The sequence below is a fragment of the Coregonus clupeaformis genome, chromosome 33, assembly GCF_020615455.1.
Source record: "Coregonus clupeaformis isolate EN_2021a chromosome 33, ASM2061545v1, whole genome shotgun sequence".
Classification (NCBI taxonomy): Eukaryota; Metazoa; Chordata; class Actinopteri; order Salmoniformes; family Salmonidae; genus Coregonus; species Coregonus clupeaformis.
This window is the reverse complement of record NC_059224.1, coordinates 18,072,594-18,089,301: the sequence shown is the minus strand read 5'-3', so window position 1 is coordinate 18,089,301 and position 16,708 is coordinate 18,072,594. Positions and strand designations below refer to the sequence as shown.

General features: G+C 42.3%; 1 protein-coding gene across 2 annotated transcripts in view; it reads right to left on the bottom strand.

Annotated features, from left to right (window-relative positions):
* The window catches only part of LOC121548727 (kelch-like protein 29), a 371,638-nt gene that overhangs the window by 115,913 nt on the left and 239,017 nt on the right, over window positions 1-16,708 (bottom strand). Inside the window, exons 1-2 of one of the 2 annotated variants that reach the window (XM_045210181.1) lie at window positions 13,145-13,522; window positions 12,420-12,576 (exon numbers count right to left, since the gene is read on the bottom strand). In XM_045210181.1, coding sequence (XP_045066116.1) covers window positions 12,420-12,576; window positions 13,145-13,237 — 250 coding nt within the window. In that variant the 5' untranslated portion in view covers window positions 13,238-13,522. Of the gene's footprint in view, window positions 1-12,419; window positions 12,577-13,144; window positions 13,523-16,708 lie in introns of those variants that run through there. The other variant, XM_045210180.1, reaches the window with a different exon arrangement.

Below are 16,708 nucleotides of genomic sequence, written 5' to 3'. Positions count from 1 at the left end.
GGTCAAAGACTCCAGCCACCCTAGTCATAGATTGTTCTCTCTGCTACTGCACAGCAAGCGGTACTGGAGCGCCAAGTCTAGGTCCAAGAGGCTTCTAAACAGCTTCTAACCCCAAGCCATAAGACTCCTGTACATCTAATCAAATGGCTACCCAGACTATTTGCATTGCCCCCCTCTTCACGCTGCTGCTACTCTCTGTTTATTATCTATGCATAGTCACTTTAATAACGCTACCTACATGTACATATTACTTCGACTAACCGGTGCCCCCCCACATTGACTCGGTACCGGTACCCCCTGTATATAAGCCTCGCTATTGTTAATTTACTGCTGCTCTTTAATTATTTGTAGCTTTTCTGATTTTTTTAGGTATTCTTTCTTAAAACTGCATTGTTGGTTAAGGGCTTGTAAGTAAGCATTTCACTGTAAGGTCTACACCTGTTGTATTCGGCGCATGTGAAAAATAACAGTTGATCCAATTAAGCATCTGTGAGATGGAATAAGCTATTCAGAGTAGAGCTTCACTACCAGCCAACTAGACAACTCTGGGAAGTATTGGAGTCAACATGAGGACCACTTTCGACACCTTGTAGAGTCCATGCCCCGACGAATTGAGGCTGTTCTGAAGGCAAAAGGGGATGCAACTCAATATTAAGGTGTTCCTAATGTTTTGTACACTCAGTGTATGCTGAAGTAACAAGACGGACCTCATTAGCGATGGCCAACATCCTCTTGCAGCAAAGCTCATTAAAGGTTTAAAAAGGCCCCCTCCAGAGTAAGTTGCCACCACTATTTTGACCTAATTCCTGTCCTAGTGCAGAAATGCTCATTTAGTTCCACCCTCCGAACACAGACGTATGGCTACTTATAAATATTGATTAATCGGGCGTGCACATCTCCACCTTCATCGGTTTGCACAGCCCATACGGTCTCTGGCAAAGGCCACACTCCGCGATTTGTAAACAAACCAAACCACCAGGGTCAGGGTAGCTTAGCTAATCGCTACGGAGCACAGCACAGTTAAGGGTAGCCACAACCAGGCGAATGACCATCCACACTCATCCCTCTTCTGCAATGGAATTGAATGATCAAGGATGAATACATAGTTTAGCAGTAATACTGGAGTTTTACCAGCGAAGCTAGAGGCTAGCTAACCTACTCCCTGGACCAATAAAGCTAGCTAGCTACTGGTAACTATTAGCAACTGTGGATAATTGGTTCCAAAGTTGTTTCAAGCATAAGAGTACCCATAACTATGCTAGCTAACTACCATTCAGCTGTTTTTCTGATAACATAATTATCTGAAGAGTAACGGTTATGTAGTTAGTAGCTAGCTACTGTACTCAAAATGTAATTAGTTTGTTAGCTAGCTAGCTACCTGGCTCGCCAACTAAACAAAAGCTGGAACGACCTAGCTGTAATGTTTACAAGTATCTCCACTAGCTGGCCCTAAAGCTTTTTGTAGGGAGCCAAGGAAAGCAACTATTGCCTTTATCAGTGATGGACACTAGTTAGAATGTGGACCAATAAATTTCTAGCAATATAGCTAGCTACTAATAGAATAGCCCAACTTCTTGAACATTGTTTTGATGAACCGGTTAGAATAAGGCTGTCACTTGGTCAAATCATGAATCATACTTTGTACCAAATGCTTTGCCTAACGCTCTTAACCGAAAGGTCGCTAGTTGAAATCTCCAAGCTGACTAGATGAAAAATCTGCAGATGTGGCCTTGAGCAAATCACTTAAACCTAACAGCTCCTGTAAGTCACTCTGGCTAAAATGACTAAAATGTCAAATGTATATAAACATCTTACAATGTATCCATATCATGTAATTCTACTGTATATATGAACTTCACTACTTCATATGGATTTACTTCACCGCACAGTTACCTATACTATAGCTAGCTAGCCAGCCAGCCAAACTTGTTAGTGACCCATAGGCCTACTCTTGTTGCTAACGTCACTGTAATGCTACCGTGCATAACATATCTCCAGAAACAACTATGTATCCCAGCGGTGTTGACGTTTCACCTATCCACTTTCGATGTCACCAGCTAGCTATCCAGCTAATGTTAGCTAGGTGACCTTAGCCATGAAGTTAGCCCCTGATAAGTCATTCGGCTAAGGTGTGCCTTGCCAGGCTGCTTACTATAGACAAGTGAACGTCAGTCGCTCAACAGAATAACATTAGCCCAACCAACAGTTCCAGATCGTACAAGGTGCATTACAGACAGCAATAAACAGTAGCACCAGGTTGTAAACAAGAAGTAATGAGCCCAGACATGTACACTACCGGTCAAAAGTTATAGAACACCTACTCATTCAAGGGTTTTTCTTTATTTTTACTATTTTCTACATTGCAAAATAATAGTGAAGACATAAAAACTATGAAATAACACATATGGAATCATGTAGTAACCAAAAAAAGTGTTCAACAAATCAAAAAATATTTTATATTTGAGATTCTTCAAATATCCACCCTTTGCCTTGACAGCTTTGACCACTCTCGCATTCTCTCAACCAGCTTCATGAGGTAGTCACCTGGAATGCATTTCAATTAACAGGTGTGCCTTCTTAAAAGTTAATTTGTGGAATTTCTTTCCTTCTTAGCGTGTTTCAGCAAATCAGTTGTGTTGTGACAAGGTAGGAGGGTATACAGAAGATAGCCCTATTTGGTAAAAGACCAAGTCCATATTATGGCAAGAACAGCTCAAATAAGCAAAGAGAAACGACAGTCCATCATTACTTTAAGACATGAAGGTCAGTCAATATGGAACATTTCAAGAACTTTGAACGTTTCTTCAAGTGCAGTCGCAAAAACCATCAAGCGCTATGATGAAACTGGCTCTCATGAGGACCGCCACAGGAATGGAAGACCCAAAGTTACCTCTGCTGCAGAGGATAAGTTCACTAGAGTTACCAGACTCAGAAATTACAGCCCAAATAAATGCAAGTAAGAGACACATCTCAACATCAACTGTTCAGAGGAGCCTGCATGAATCAGGCCTTCATGGTCGAACTGCTGCAAAAGAAACCAATAAGAAGAAGAGACTTGCTTGGGCCAAGAAACACGAGCAATGGGCATTAGACCAGTGGAAATTTGTCCTTTGGTCTGGAGTCCAAATTGGAGATTTTTGGTTCCAACCGCCGTGTCTTTCTGATACACATGTGTATTTCCCACCGTAAAGCATGGATGAGGTGGTGTTATGGTGTGGAGGTGCTTTGCTGGTGACACGGTCTGTGATTTATTTAGAATTCAAGGCACACTTAACCAGCATGGCTACCACAGCATTCTGCAGCGATACGCCATCCCATCTGGTTCAACAGGACAATGACCCAACACACCTCCAGGCTGTGTAAGGGCTATTTTACCAAGAAGGAGAGGGATGGAGTGCTGCATCTGATGACCTGGCCTCCACAATCCCCCGACCTCAACCAAATTGAAATGGTTTGGGATGAGTCGGAACGCAGAGTGAAGGAAAAGCAGCCAACAAGTGCACAGCATATATGGGAACTCCTTCAAGACTGTTGGAAAAGCATTCCAGGTGAAGCTGGTTGAGAGAAAGCCAAGAGTGTGCAAAGCTGTCATCAAGGCAAAGGGTGGCTACTTTGAAGAATCTCAAATATTCAATATATTTTGATTTGTTTTACACTTTTTTGGTTACTACATGATTCCATGTGTGTTATTTCATAGTTTTGATATCTTCACTATTATTCTACAATGTAGAAAATAGTAAAAATAAAGAAAAACCCTTGAATGAGTAGGTGTTCTAAAACTTTTGACCGGTAGTGTATATGTTTTATAGGTGGTTCCAAATTAACTAAAGCCAGCCCTCACAAGACACGTATAGTCAGATCGAAATGTCTGTCATTTCTATCAGGAAACACACGGCATAGACACAGAAAAATACAAAGTTCAACTTCGGATTTCCCTGTTCAAGTCCAAATATATCATACTTTGACTAAAATGTTGGACATCACGGTAAGCTCTGGGGATTGTCTTTCAGCTGAAAAAAAATATTTTCGCTGGTGTGGGCATTTAAGGGAAAAGTAATTGCATTATTAAATAGATTCCTTCTGATTGCTCTCTTGTACCCCATAATTAAAATGTGTGAGGATGAAATATTGGTTGTTTTGTAAGTGCTCCTTGGGTCCTTTCATAAGAATTCTATTTCAATTTGGTGAATTGCTCAATCAACCTCTAATTGTTAAAATATCGACGAGGTCTTGTTTTGATGAACTTCAATTAAATTGCAAATAAGGTAAATCTAAGGCAAATCTTCAGAAATCAAGGCCCTTATTCTTTCTGACAAGCCAAAAGTTAACTTTTCCGGACAGAAACGTATTTAAAACAACCGACTGCAGAGAAGTTCCTATTCAAACCATTTGAATAATTCTGGCAGAGTTGGCGGAGAAGTTTCTCACCACTCAGTTCAGTGAAGTGAGGAGCAACGCTGGGTTCATTGCCGATGCCAGCCGTGAGCACACAGACTTCGGCATAGCAACCGCATTAATATGTAACACTATGCTTGGATTGAGCAGGGCTCGACATTAACGCTTGTCCGGGCAAGTAAAAAGATTGTTGGACAAGTAAAAAAAAAAAAAAAAAAAACGATGATTTGCGTACTGTGCTCCCATCGGAGTATAATTATTTACATTTAACTCATTAAGCAGACACTCTTATCCAGAGCGACTTACAGTTAGTGAGTGCATACATTATTTTCTTTTTTTTCATACTGGACCCCCGTGGGAATCGAACCCACAACCCTGGCGTTGCAAGCGCCATGCTCTACCAACTGAGCTACACGGGGCCCTAATATTGTAAGCCTGCATTGACAGGCACGAGCCGTCTTTCAATCATGCAGTCACGAGATGCGTTTTTGAGATCAAAGCAAGCCTAGCCTCGTTTGCACATTTGTTGATTATAATTGCTACTGAGTTATTTGCCCAGTTACAGCAAATGTTTGGTCAGGAATGAAAACCCTGCAAAAGTAATGGTGTGCATTACCTGCGTGTATGTGTCAGTGGGCCGTTGCCAGAGGCGACAGAGAGACAATTGTGCAGCAGGTAAAATAATGATATACATCTGACTAACAAGATCGCCAATTGAAAACAGTGTAGCTTGGCTGGTTCTCTCGTTAGTTAACTACACTGAACAAAAAATATCCCAGAAATGTTCCATTTGCACAAAAAGCTAATTTTGCTCAAATTTTGTGCACAAATTTGTTTACATCCCTGTTAGTGAGCATTTCTTCTTTGCCAAGATAATCCATCCACCTGACAGGTGTGGCATATCAAGAAGCTGATTAAATAGCATGATCATTACACATGTGCACCTTGTGCTAGGGACAAAAGGCCACTAAAATGTGCTGTTGTGTCACACAACAATGCCACAGATGTCTCAAGTTTTGAGGGAGCGTGCAACTGGCATGCTGACAGCAGTAATGTCCACCAGAGCTGTTGCCAGAGAATTGAACGTTCATTTCTCTACCCACGTCGTTTTAGAGAATTTGGCAGTACGTCCAATAGGCCTCACAACCGCAGAGCACATGTATGGCGTTGTGTGGGCGAACAAAACCGCATTTTATCGATGGCAATTTGAATGCACAGCGATACCATGAGATCCTGAGGCCCATTGTCGTGCCATTCATCCGCCCCCATCACCTCATGTTTAAGCATGATAATGCACGGCCCCATGTTCCAGTTCTTCCATGACCTGCATACTCACCAGACATCAACCATTGAGCATGTTTGGGATGCTATGGATCGACATGTACGGCAGCGTGTTCCAGTTCCCGCCAATATCCAGCAACTTGCGCAGCAATTGAAGAGGAGTGGGACAACATTCCACAGGCCACAATCAACAGCCTGATCAACTCTATGCAAAGGATATGTGTCACACTGCATGAGGCAAATGGTGGTCACACCGGATACTGACTGGTTTTCTGATCCACGCCCCTATTTTTTTATTTTTTTAAATATCTGTGACCAACAGATACCTATCTGTATTCCCAGTCATGTGAAATCCATAGATAAGGCCCTAATTTATTTATTTCAATTGACTGATTTCCTTATATTAAATGTAACTCAGTAAAATCTTTGAAATTGGTGCATCCCCCTATCCACATCGACGGGACTGCAGTGGAGAAGGTGGAAAGCTTCAAGTTCCTTGGCGTACACATCACTGACAAACTGAAATGGTCCACCCACGCTGACAGTGTGGTGAAGAAGGCACAACAGAGCCTCTTCAACCTCAGGAGACTTTAGAAACTTGGCTTGGCACCTAAAACCCTCAAAACTTTTACAGATGCACAATTGAGAGCATCATGTCGGGCTGTATCACCGCAAGGTACGGCAACTGCACCGCCCGCAACCGCAGGGCTCTCCAGAGGGTGGTGCGGTCTGCCTAACGCATTACCGGGTTCAAACTACCCACCCTCCAGGACACCTACAGCACCCGATGTCACAGGAAGGCCAAAAAGATCATCAAGGACATCAACCACCCGAGCCACTGCCTGTTCACCCCGCTATCATCCAGAAGGCGAGGTCAGTACAGGTGCATCAAAGCTGGGACCGAGATAATGAAAAACAGCTTCTATCTCAAGACCATTAGACTGCTAAATAGCCATCACTAGCACATTAGAGACTGCTGCTGCCTATTGAAATCACTGGCCACTTTAAGAAATGGAACACTAGTCACTTTAATAATGTTGACATATCTTGCACTACTCATCTCATACAGTGCCTTGCAAAAGTATTCATCCCCCTTGGCGTTTTTTCCTATTTTGTTGCATTACAACCTGTAATTTAAATGCATTTTGATTTCATGTAATGGACATACACAAAATAGTCCAAATTGATGAAGTGAAATGAAAAAAATAACTTGTTTCAAAACATTATAAAAAATAAATAACGGAAAAGTGGTGCGTGCATATGTATTCACCCCCTTTGCTATGAAGCCCCTAAATAAGATCTGGTGCAACCAATTACCTTCAGAAGTCACATATTTAGTTAAATAAAGTCCACCTGTGTGCAATCTGTAACATGATCTCGGTATATATACACACACCTGTTCTGAAAGGCCCCAGAGTCTGCAACACCACTAAGCAAGAGGCACCACTAAGCAAGAGGCACCACCAAGCAAGCGGGACCATGAAGACCAAGGAGCTCTCCAAACAGGTCAGGGACAAAGTTGTGGAGAAGTACAGATCAGGGTTGGGTTATAAAAAAATATCAGAAACTTTGAACATCCCACAGAGCACCATTAAATCCATTATTAAAAAATGGAAAGAATATGGCACCACAACAAACCTACCAAGAGAGGGCCGCCCACCAAAACTCACGGACCAGGCAAGGAGGGCATTAATCAGAGAGGCAACAGAGACCAAAGATAACTCTGAAGGAGCTGCAAAGCTCCACAGTGGATTTGAGACTGGGACCGAGGTTCACCTTCCAACAGGACAATGACCCTAAGCATACTGCTAAAGCAACACTCAAGTGGTTTAAGGGGAAACATTTAAATATCTTGGAATGGCCTAGTCAAAGCCCAGACCTCAATCCAATTGAGAATCTTTGGTATGACTTAAAGATTGCTGTACATCAGCGGAACCCTTCCAACTTGAAGGAGCTGGAGCAGTTTTGCCTTGAAGAACGGGCAAAAATCCCACTGGCTAGATGTGCCAAGCTTATAGAGACATACCCCAAGAGACTTGCAGCTGTAACTGCTGCAAAAGGTGGCTCTACAAAGTATTGACTTGGGGGTGAATAGTTATGCACGCTTAAGTTCAGTTTTTTTGTCTTATTTCTTGTTTGTTTCACAATAAAAAAATATTTTGCATCTTCAAAGTGGTAGGCATGTTGTGTAAATCAAATGATACAAACCCCCAAAAAATCCATTTCAATTCCAGGTTGTAAGGCAACAAAATAGGAAAAATGCCAAAAGGGGTGAATACTTTCGCAAGCCACTGTATGTATATACTGTATTCTATAATATTCTACTGTATCTTAGTCCATGCCGTTCTGTCATTGCTTGTCCATATATGGATACATTCTTAAATTCCATTCCTTACTTAGATTGTGTGTATTGGGTATATGTTGTGAAATTGTTAGCTATTACTTGTTAGATATTACTGCACTGTCAGAGCTAGCAGCACAAGCATTTCGCTACACCTGCAATAACATCTGCTAAACACGTGTATGCGACAAATAAAATGTGATGTTGAGTTTAGCATGAATTAATGTCATTGTCTTGTCCGATGTCCTAAAATAACTTTCTACCGGCACTCGTGTATAACCGCAAATGGCCGACACGCAGTTGATATGGGTGATCAGTTGATGAAATCAATGCTGCATACTCCGGTTTTAAACAGTCTCTCAATCGCTCAAAATTGGCTAGGATTCTCCTCTATTCAATACTGGCCATGTAATTCTGACAAAGTTAAAAATTATTCTTAGAATAGCCTAATTGACAAGTAACTCCTATTCTGTCAAGATCACCCCTGAACACTGAATATTTCAACCTTACAAATAGATAAACATCTTAGTTAGCTACCTTGTCCACCTTAGCCATTTGATCCCTGGTTCATTGAATGAGGGAATTATTTTATAAAGTATTTGGTTGTAGTCGTAATGTTGCAGGGTGGCCAACCCTCCTCCTGGACAGTCCAGGAGAGCTAACTGGGTGTGTAGGCTTTTGCTCCAGCCCTTCTCGAACAAACCACATTGTAAAAAAAAAAGAAAAAAAGAAAGCTGAGCATGGTTGGATAAAATGCCTGCACACCCAGTAGCTCTCCCGATGGAGGGTTGACGGACCACATGTTTTATACAGTAGCCCATCAGTGCAGTATTTTACTTTTAGGGGGTTAAGTGCCTTGCTCAAGGCCACAACGACAGGAGATATAATACATGGGATCGGAGACCAGCAGTCTTCCACTGTCAATACCAATGATAATAATGAAGGTTATTTTGTGAAGTGGCTCCTTGCACCATACAACACAATTTTCAGTCACTTTTTTGGCCCATGGTGTTACAGAGTGATTGAGCTTTCGGACAAGTAAAAAATCAGTCCTACTAAATGTTAATGTCAAGCCCTGATTGATTGTCATATGCAGCAGCATTCTGTATGGGTGACATCTCACTCCGTGGTAGGGCGTGTGTGTGTGTGTGTGTGTCACTCCGTGCTTGGGGCTGGGGGAAAAGCCTCAGTCATCTGAATACAATACTAATACCACAGGGCTTCATGGACCATTCAGCCACCTCTATAATCCACACAGCAGGGTCCTGTGTGTGTGTGTCCCTAGGGAACACACAAGGGGACAAAGAGCACTGCTCTGACTCCCCACCGCCAGTGTCCTCAGTGATGAGTTGGAAAAACTAGACTTATAGTCGTCCCAAAGCTTTGGTCAAATTAATTTTGTGGTGGCAGACTCTCAAACAGTAGTGCTGCTATTCAGTTCTTTATTTTACTCGTATTAATTATTTATCCTGATGCGTAGTTACTTTACCATGCCTTCATGTACACATCTACCTCAAATACCTCATACCCCTGCACATTGATCTGGTACTGGTACTCTCTTTACAGTGTAGTCGGAAAGTATTCAGACCCCTTCACTTTTTCCACATTTTGCTACGTTACAGCCTTATTCTAAAATTGATTCAATAAACATTTCTCCTCATCAATCTACACACAATACTCCATACATTTTTGCACATGTATTAAAAACAGAAATACCTTATTTGCGTAAGTATTCAGACACTTTGCTATGAGACTCAAAATTGAGCTCAGGTGCATCCTGTTTCCATTGATCATCCTTGAGATGTTTCTACAACTTGACTGGAGTCCACCTGTGGTAAAGTCAATTGATTGGACATGATTTGGAACGGCACACACCTGTCTATAAGGTCCCACAGTTGACAGTGCATGTGAGATAAAAAAACAAGCCATGAGGTCGAAGGAATTGTCCGTAGAGCTCTGAGACAGGATTGTGTCGAGGCACAGATCTGGGGAAGGGTACCAAAAAATGTCTGCAACATTGAAGGTCCCCAAGAACACTGTGGCCTCCATCATTCTTAAATGGAATTAGTTTGGAACCACCAAGACTCTTCCTAGAGCTGGCCGCCCGGCCAAACTGAACAAAATGGCCTTGGGAGGTGACCAAGAACCCGATGGTCACTCAGACAGAGCTCCAGAGTTCCTCTGTGGAGATGAGAGAACCTTCATGAAGGACAACCATCTCTGCAGCACTCCATCAATCAGGCCTTTATGGTAGAGTGACCAGACGGAAGCCACTCCACAGTAAAAAGGCACATGACAGCTCGCTTGGAGTTTGCCAAAAGGCACCTAAAGACTCTCAGACCATGAGAAACAAGATTCTCCGGTCTGATGAAACCAAGATTGAAATCTTTGGCCTATATGCCAAGCGTCATGTCTGGAGGAAACCAGGCACCGCTCATCACCTGGCCAATACCATCCCTACAGTGAAGCAATGTGGTGGCAGCATCATGCTGTGGGGATGTTTTTCAGCGGCAGGGACTGGGAGACTAGTCAGGATCGAGGGAAAGATGAACGGAGCAAAGTACAGAGAGATCCTTGATGAAAACCTGCTCCAGAGCACTCAGGACCTCAGACTGGGGCGAAGGTTCACTTTCCAACAGGCCAACAACCCTAAACACAGATAAGACAACGCAGGAGTAGATTCGGGACAAGTCTCTGAATGTCCATGAGAGGCCCAGCCAGAGCCCGGACTTAAACCCGATCGAACATCTCTGGAGAGACCTGAAAATAATTGTACAGCGACGCTCCAACCTGACAGAGCTTGAGGGGATCTGCAGAGAAGAATGGGAGAAACTCCCCAAATACAGGTGTGCCAAGCTTGTAGCATCATACCCAAGAAGACTTGAGGCTGTAATCACTGCCAAAGGTGCTTCAACAAAGTACTGAGTGAAGGGTCTGAACACTTATGTAAATGTTGGGGGGGGGGGGGAACTATTGAATCAATTTTAGAACAAGGCTGTAACGTAACAAAACGTGGAAAACGTGAAGGGGTCTGAATACTTTCCGAATGCACATAGCTCCATTCTTGTGTATTTTATTCCTCGTGTTACTTTTTAACTCTGCATCGTTGGGAAGGGCTCGTAAGCGAGCATTTCATGGTTAAGTCTACACCTGTTGTATTCGGCACGTGACAAATAACATTTGATTAGAAGAGCAGAGAGGACTTATTTTCATTGTTAAAGTATTAGTGACGTTTTTGAGAAACTAGACATTTAGTAGTGGCAAAGGCTGCACTATATATTTTCCATTAAATGTATTACTTCTGTGTCTATGTAATCAGTGTCTCAGCTGTGACAGGTTAATTATTAATCAACTGATCTAATTACATCTTTGAGACTGAATTACAGTTAGCAGATAATTAGTAAATTTACTAATGTAGAGTTACAGTATGCCGGACACTACTCAATAAGTATACAGTATTCATGGTGTTGCTGTAATAACACACACTACATCAGGGATCATCAGCAAATAAAAACCACCCACGGGCCGCCAGTTGGGGAACCCTGCATTAATGTTGTATTGTTTGCTACTTTATGTTGATGTATACACAGTGTTGTACTGTATATAATGAGTATTGCTTGAATATACAGTATTCATTGTATTTCTCACTACAGTATTAGGAATGTGGAAACTGGATATTTGCTATGGAACTACACAATATTTCATTGCATTTCTTGAATACATTGTTCGATACTGTATTCAGTGTCGATAGAATTATATTATTTTCATAGTGTAGCTTGCCTCAGCGTGTCTGTGTTACTAGAGGTTCCAGAGGAGCGAGTGCAGTGGCTGTATCATTGTGTATTATTCTTAAATTAGACCCATTCTCCATGAGCGGGTGGCAGAGGCCAGCAGAGCAACGTAACAGAGGGAAATTGACAGCTGCAGGGCACAGCCCCGGGGCGGCAGGTAGCTTAGTGGGTAAGAGCGTTGTGCCAGTAACCGAAAGGTCGCTGGTTCTAATCCCCGAGCCGACTAGGTGAAAAATCTGTCGATGTGCCCTTAAGCAAGGCACTTAACCCTAATTGCTCCTGTAAGTCGCTCTGGATAAGAGCGTCTGCTAAAAATGACTAAAATGTAAATGTAAAACAGCCATTCTGTGTTCACTTTGACACTACAGGTGCTCAACTTCCACAGCTCCTAAACTTAATCCATTACTAGCATTCTTGTCTGTTTTATTCTCATACTCATTTATACTCAGGAAATAGCTCCTTCAAAAATATGATTTGTTTAAAATTGGAAAATATTACAATACAGACAATGATTGCCATGATTAGTACAGTATTGCAGGGTGTGTGTTGAGAATTCATGAGCTGCGTATGCATGTGTGTTTGTGTGCGCGTGTATGCATGCGTGTCAGTACCTGTGGGTTCGCTGTCTCTGTGCTGTTGTTTGGCAGGGGGTTCTTCCGTCTCCCAGGGTGTGAGCTGGTTGATGGGCATCTGTCCCCACTTCACCCCTGGAGCTAACAGCAGACCTGGAGCCTGGCTCTCCCTCTCCCCTGGAGACCCACCTGACACCTGGGAGAGAGGAGAACAACACATTACGAAACAATAGGACCAAACCATCTCTGACACCTGGATAACAGCGAGCGAGAGAGAGATTAACGCATCAGTTTATCAGCTTTTAAATGACACAGTAGATAAACAGCACAACAGTTTAGAGAACGATACAAACATACATCAGGCCTGATAAACAGACAAGAGATTGAGATAGAGAAGAGATGATGGGTCTGTTCTTGGGCTGTTACACCGACAAATAAATGGAACAGCTGAACACAGTTTACTTTTAATAAAATGTTGACTAGTTTGTCAGCAAGCTTTGCAAACAGACGATCACGTCATTGACTATTTTAATATCTTAAGTACATGGCACATGTCATAGTCAACGCTTCTCGGAGCGTGGTCTAAACTAACTCCTTGTCTGTTCTAAATCACAGACAGGTCAGCCTTGAGCGATGTCTTGTCCTGTATAATTCACTAACCCATCTACACGCACACACTAGAGCACATCGGTCGGGCCCTGAGACTGAGTATCAGCGCAGCCATGTCCCCTAGCTAGCTAGCTATGTAGCGCGAGCGCACTTGCCTCTTGTGTCAAACTGTCGCAATCCGGCGACTGGATTAACCTTTGGCTGGACTGAATCTTGTTAGCTACCCACTCATGCTGCATATAATCCATTTACTGTTCGAAAAAACAAATGTTCATATAGCTACAGGCTATAGCACTTTACAAAACAAAAGATACCAGTAGCTAGCTAGCCAGGTAGCTAGCAAAATAGGTTTACACTCAGTCACAGAAAGCTAGCTAGTTTACAGCTGAAGCTAACGTCAGTTGTTCACTACTCTAAAACGTGATTTGTTATAATATGCAAAGCAAGCTGGTTGTCTCCAAAAACGTTCACTGAGTGAAATGACTGTTCTTTCTATTTCGACAAACTGTTGCATGTATGTATTGAGTGACGCCTGCGCCAGTCTTAACGCTTTAAAGAGACAGCGCACCTTTTTATGAAAGACGCGATTAGGCTGCTTCTATGCAAATGTTGTTGATCGGTAGGCTAATACAATCCCAAATGTAAGGGCAACATATTGTTTGTCATCTGTAGCACCAAAGACTCCACTGAAATCACACACTCCTATAGAATATGCATTCGCATGTATTGTGATTAGGCCTATGCCATCTTGATGTACCTAGTTTATCAGTAGAGATTTACCATTAAAATACAATTATTACCATTATGTTGTTGTAGTTAGATTGGTAAAAACAGTGAAATGTATTCTTCGTATTTTTTAAATGTATTAATTAATGCATACATGGCTGTCTGGGAAATGTTGTCATCAAAATGTTCAAATTTAATGACACTGATATCGGTCGTTCTGTAGCACACGTGCACACAGACACACACACACACACTTATGCGCGCACACACACACACGCGGGTGCACACGCACACGCACACGCACACACACACACACACACACACACAGGAGTCTACTCTTATGTGACAGGGCCTAATAGCAAGGTGAATCATTGTAAATGGGTTAAAGGAGTTAAGGAGAGTGTCCTTACTGGTGACTGATGCTGATTATAGCCTCAATGGCAGGGATCAAAATCCACATCCTAGTCACTTTCTAAAGGGTCTTTACTCTTATTGTGCAAGCCCACAGGCCTATTAAACCTATTCACTCAAATACTTAATTATACCTTGCAATGTGCAATCAAAGGCAATTAAAAGTTGGTATGGCTTTGAACATGGGCGCTTATTAAATTGTGTAGCCACACAATCAGGGGGGGGGGGTATAAATGATTAGTACTGGATTATATCCATCTACAACAAACGTTGCACCACCTCAATCTGCTGTGTACATACATCATAAATCCAATAGGGTCTTATTTTTTCTTTCTACCACAGTGAGAGACGTTATCAGAACAGCAAAGCCTGATGGAAACCCTGGGTCAACCACCATCAGACCCTACAGCAACACACACACACACACACACCACCACCATCAGCCCCCACAGAAAAGATCAGAGAGGCTAGAGTACACTCTGATTCTCCGGCTCACCCCAGCCCAGCCTGCCTTCTGAGTTAATAGAAAAGACCTGGTCACCAGCCCTCCCTGACACACACACATGCACACACATGCTCGCACACACACATACACACAAACACACCACGCACACTAGGCTAGGGTGGTATACCGGGATATTTGGAACTAGCCACGGGATGGGTTTTTTTCAATACCATCAATACCGTTGAAACTATTTCTTTAAAGTTTTTTAGTACATTTGAATATTTGTAGCTACTTTTTAAGTAAATACCCACAGTCAACTTGTGCAATCCGTTAGCGGATAAAGATGATCACGTTCTTCATTTCACCTGTCACATCATTTTTGATTAGGAAGCTTACTGCTAGTCCCCAGTCACATGGTGTTTGTTTACAAGCACACAATGAGGAGAGACCGGAGCCATATGAGTCACTCACTGTTGTGCAGCATGCCAGGTGATCTAGTTACAGTATGGAATTCACAACTAAATGTCTTATAACTATTAAGTTAACTGTCTAAAATGCACTAAATGCTCTGCCATTATGTATTTGGTTTGCTAATTTAGTAGCTAGTTAGCCATCTAGCTAAGTGGTTAGCTTCTTCCAAAATCAAGCTTTGCTTGGTAACAGCAGAGAATCCCCTCCTGGATCAAGAGCCTTGCTGTTTAATATTTGTTTTGTGAGTGCAGCAAGCTATGAGTAGCATTTTTTTGTTACTTGTATAACTTTATGAGCTGGGATGTCTGTCCAGCAAATACTTTAGGTCAGAGAATGCATAAAATGTTTGCAATGCGCTCATTAGCATGTAGTTAGCATTCTCTATGGGATTTTACATGTAGTTGTTGTCATTACTAACCTTCAGATTACAAAGGCTCAGTGGGGTTTGAAAATAGCGCCCCTTGTGTTCAGTGCCAGTATTACCAAATATCCTGGTATGGCACAAGGTCTGTATGAAGGTATGACAATCTGGATACCGCCCAAGCCTAATACACACACACGTTGTCAGCTGTCCACAGTGAAATCTACAATAGGTTAGCTTCCTGACTTCTTCCCTCCATCCCTCTCTGAACTCTACCTCCATCCCATTATCCTTCCTGACCCCAAACCCATTTCATCAACTCTCCCATCATGCAATCTGCTACCGCGTTCAGGGGCAGACTTATTGATTTGGAGGCCCCAGGCAGAGGCCAGGCAGAGGCCAGTCTGTGGAAAGACTTGAAGATAGCTGTTCACCGCTGCTCCCCATCGAGAAAATCCCCAAATCCAGATGGGCAATGCTGATACAGACATACCCAAGACAACTCAAAGCTGTAATCACCGCCAAAGGTGCTTCTACAAAGTATTGACTCAGGGGTGTGAATACTTATGTAAATTAGATAGTTCTGTATTTCATTTTCAATACATTTGCAAAAATGTCTAAAAACATGTTTTCACTTTGTCATTATGGGGTATTGTGTGAAGATGGGTGAGGAAAAAAAAATATTTAATCCATTTTGAAATTAAATCTTATTTATTTATTTCTTTCTTTCATTTCTGTGCCCCGTTCATTGCTGCAGCTTAATTTCAACGAAAGTCACATTTGTAATCATATCGCATGAAACAATGCACGGGATGATGTGAGGCCTGAGGCAATTGACTCTTCTGCCTAACGGTAAGTCCGCCACTGGCCCCGTTGACACTCCTGCTCTCCTTATTCCACTAGACTTCAAACCTGCCTGCCACCACCACCCTACTACACACATAATCGAAACATCTGGTTCAATATGAATTTATGTGCAGCTTTACATATCTGATTGATTCCATCTCACACAAATGTCCCCCCTGCTTAAAGATGGGTTTATCACCCACCGCTCTTAACAAGAGGTGTGTGTGTGTGTGTCTGTGGAGATGCTAGATGCTGCCAAAGCACTACTGATCGTATTAATGCATCAGTAGTACATGTACATTAACAGCAGACAACTTCAATAAAGACTCAAACACTTGATCTATTCATAGTCAAAGAAATCTGACAGGCCCGATATGAATTAGATAGAAGGCATTGAGATGTCAGATTGTTATCAGATGTCTGCTAGTCTAACACAAGAAGAAGAACAAGTCAAAAGAA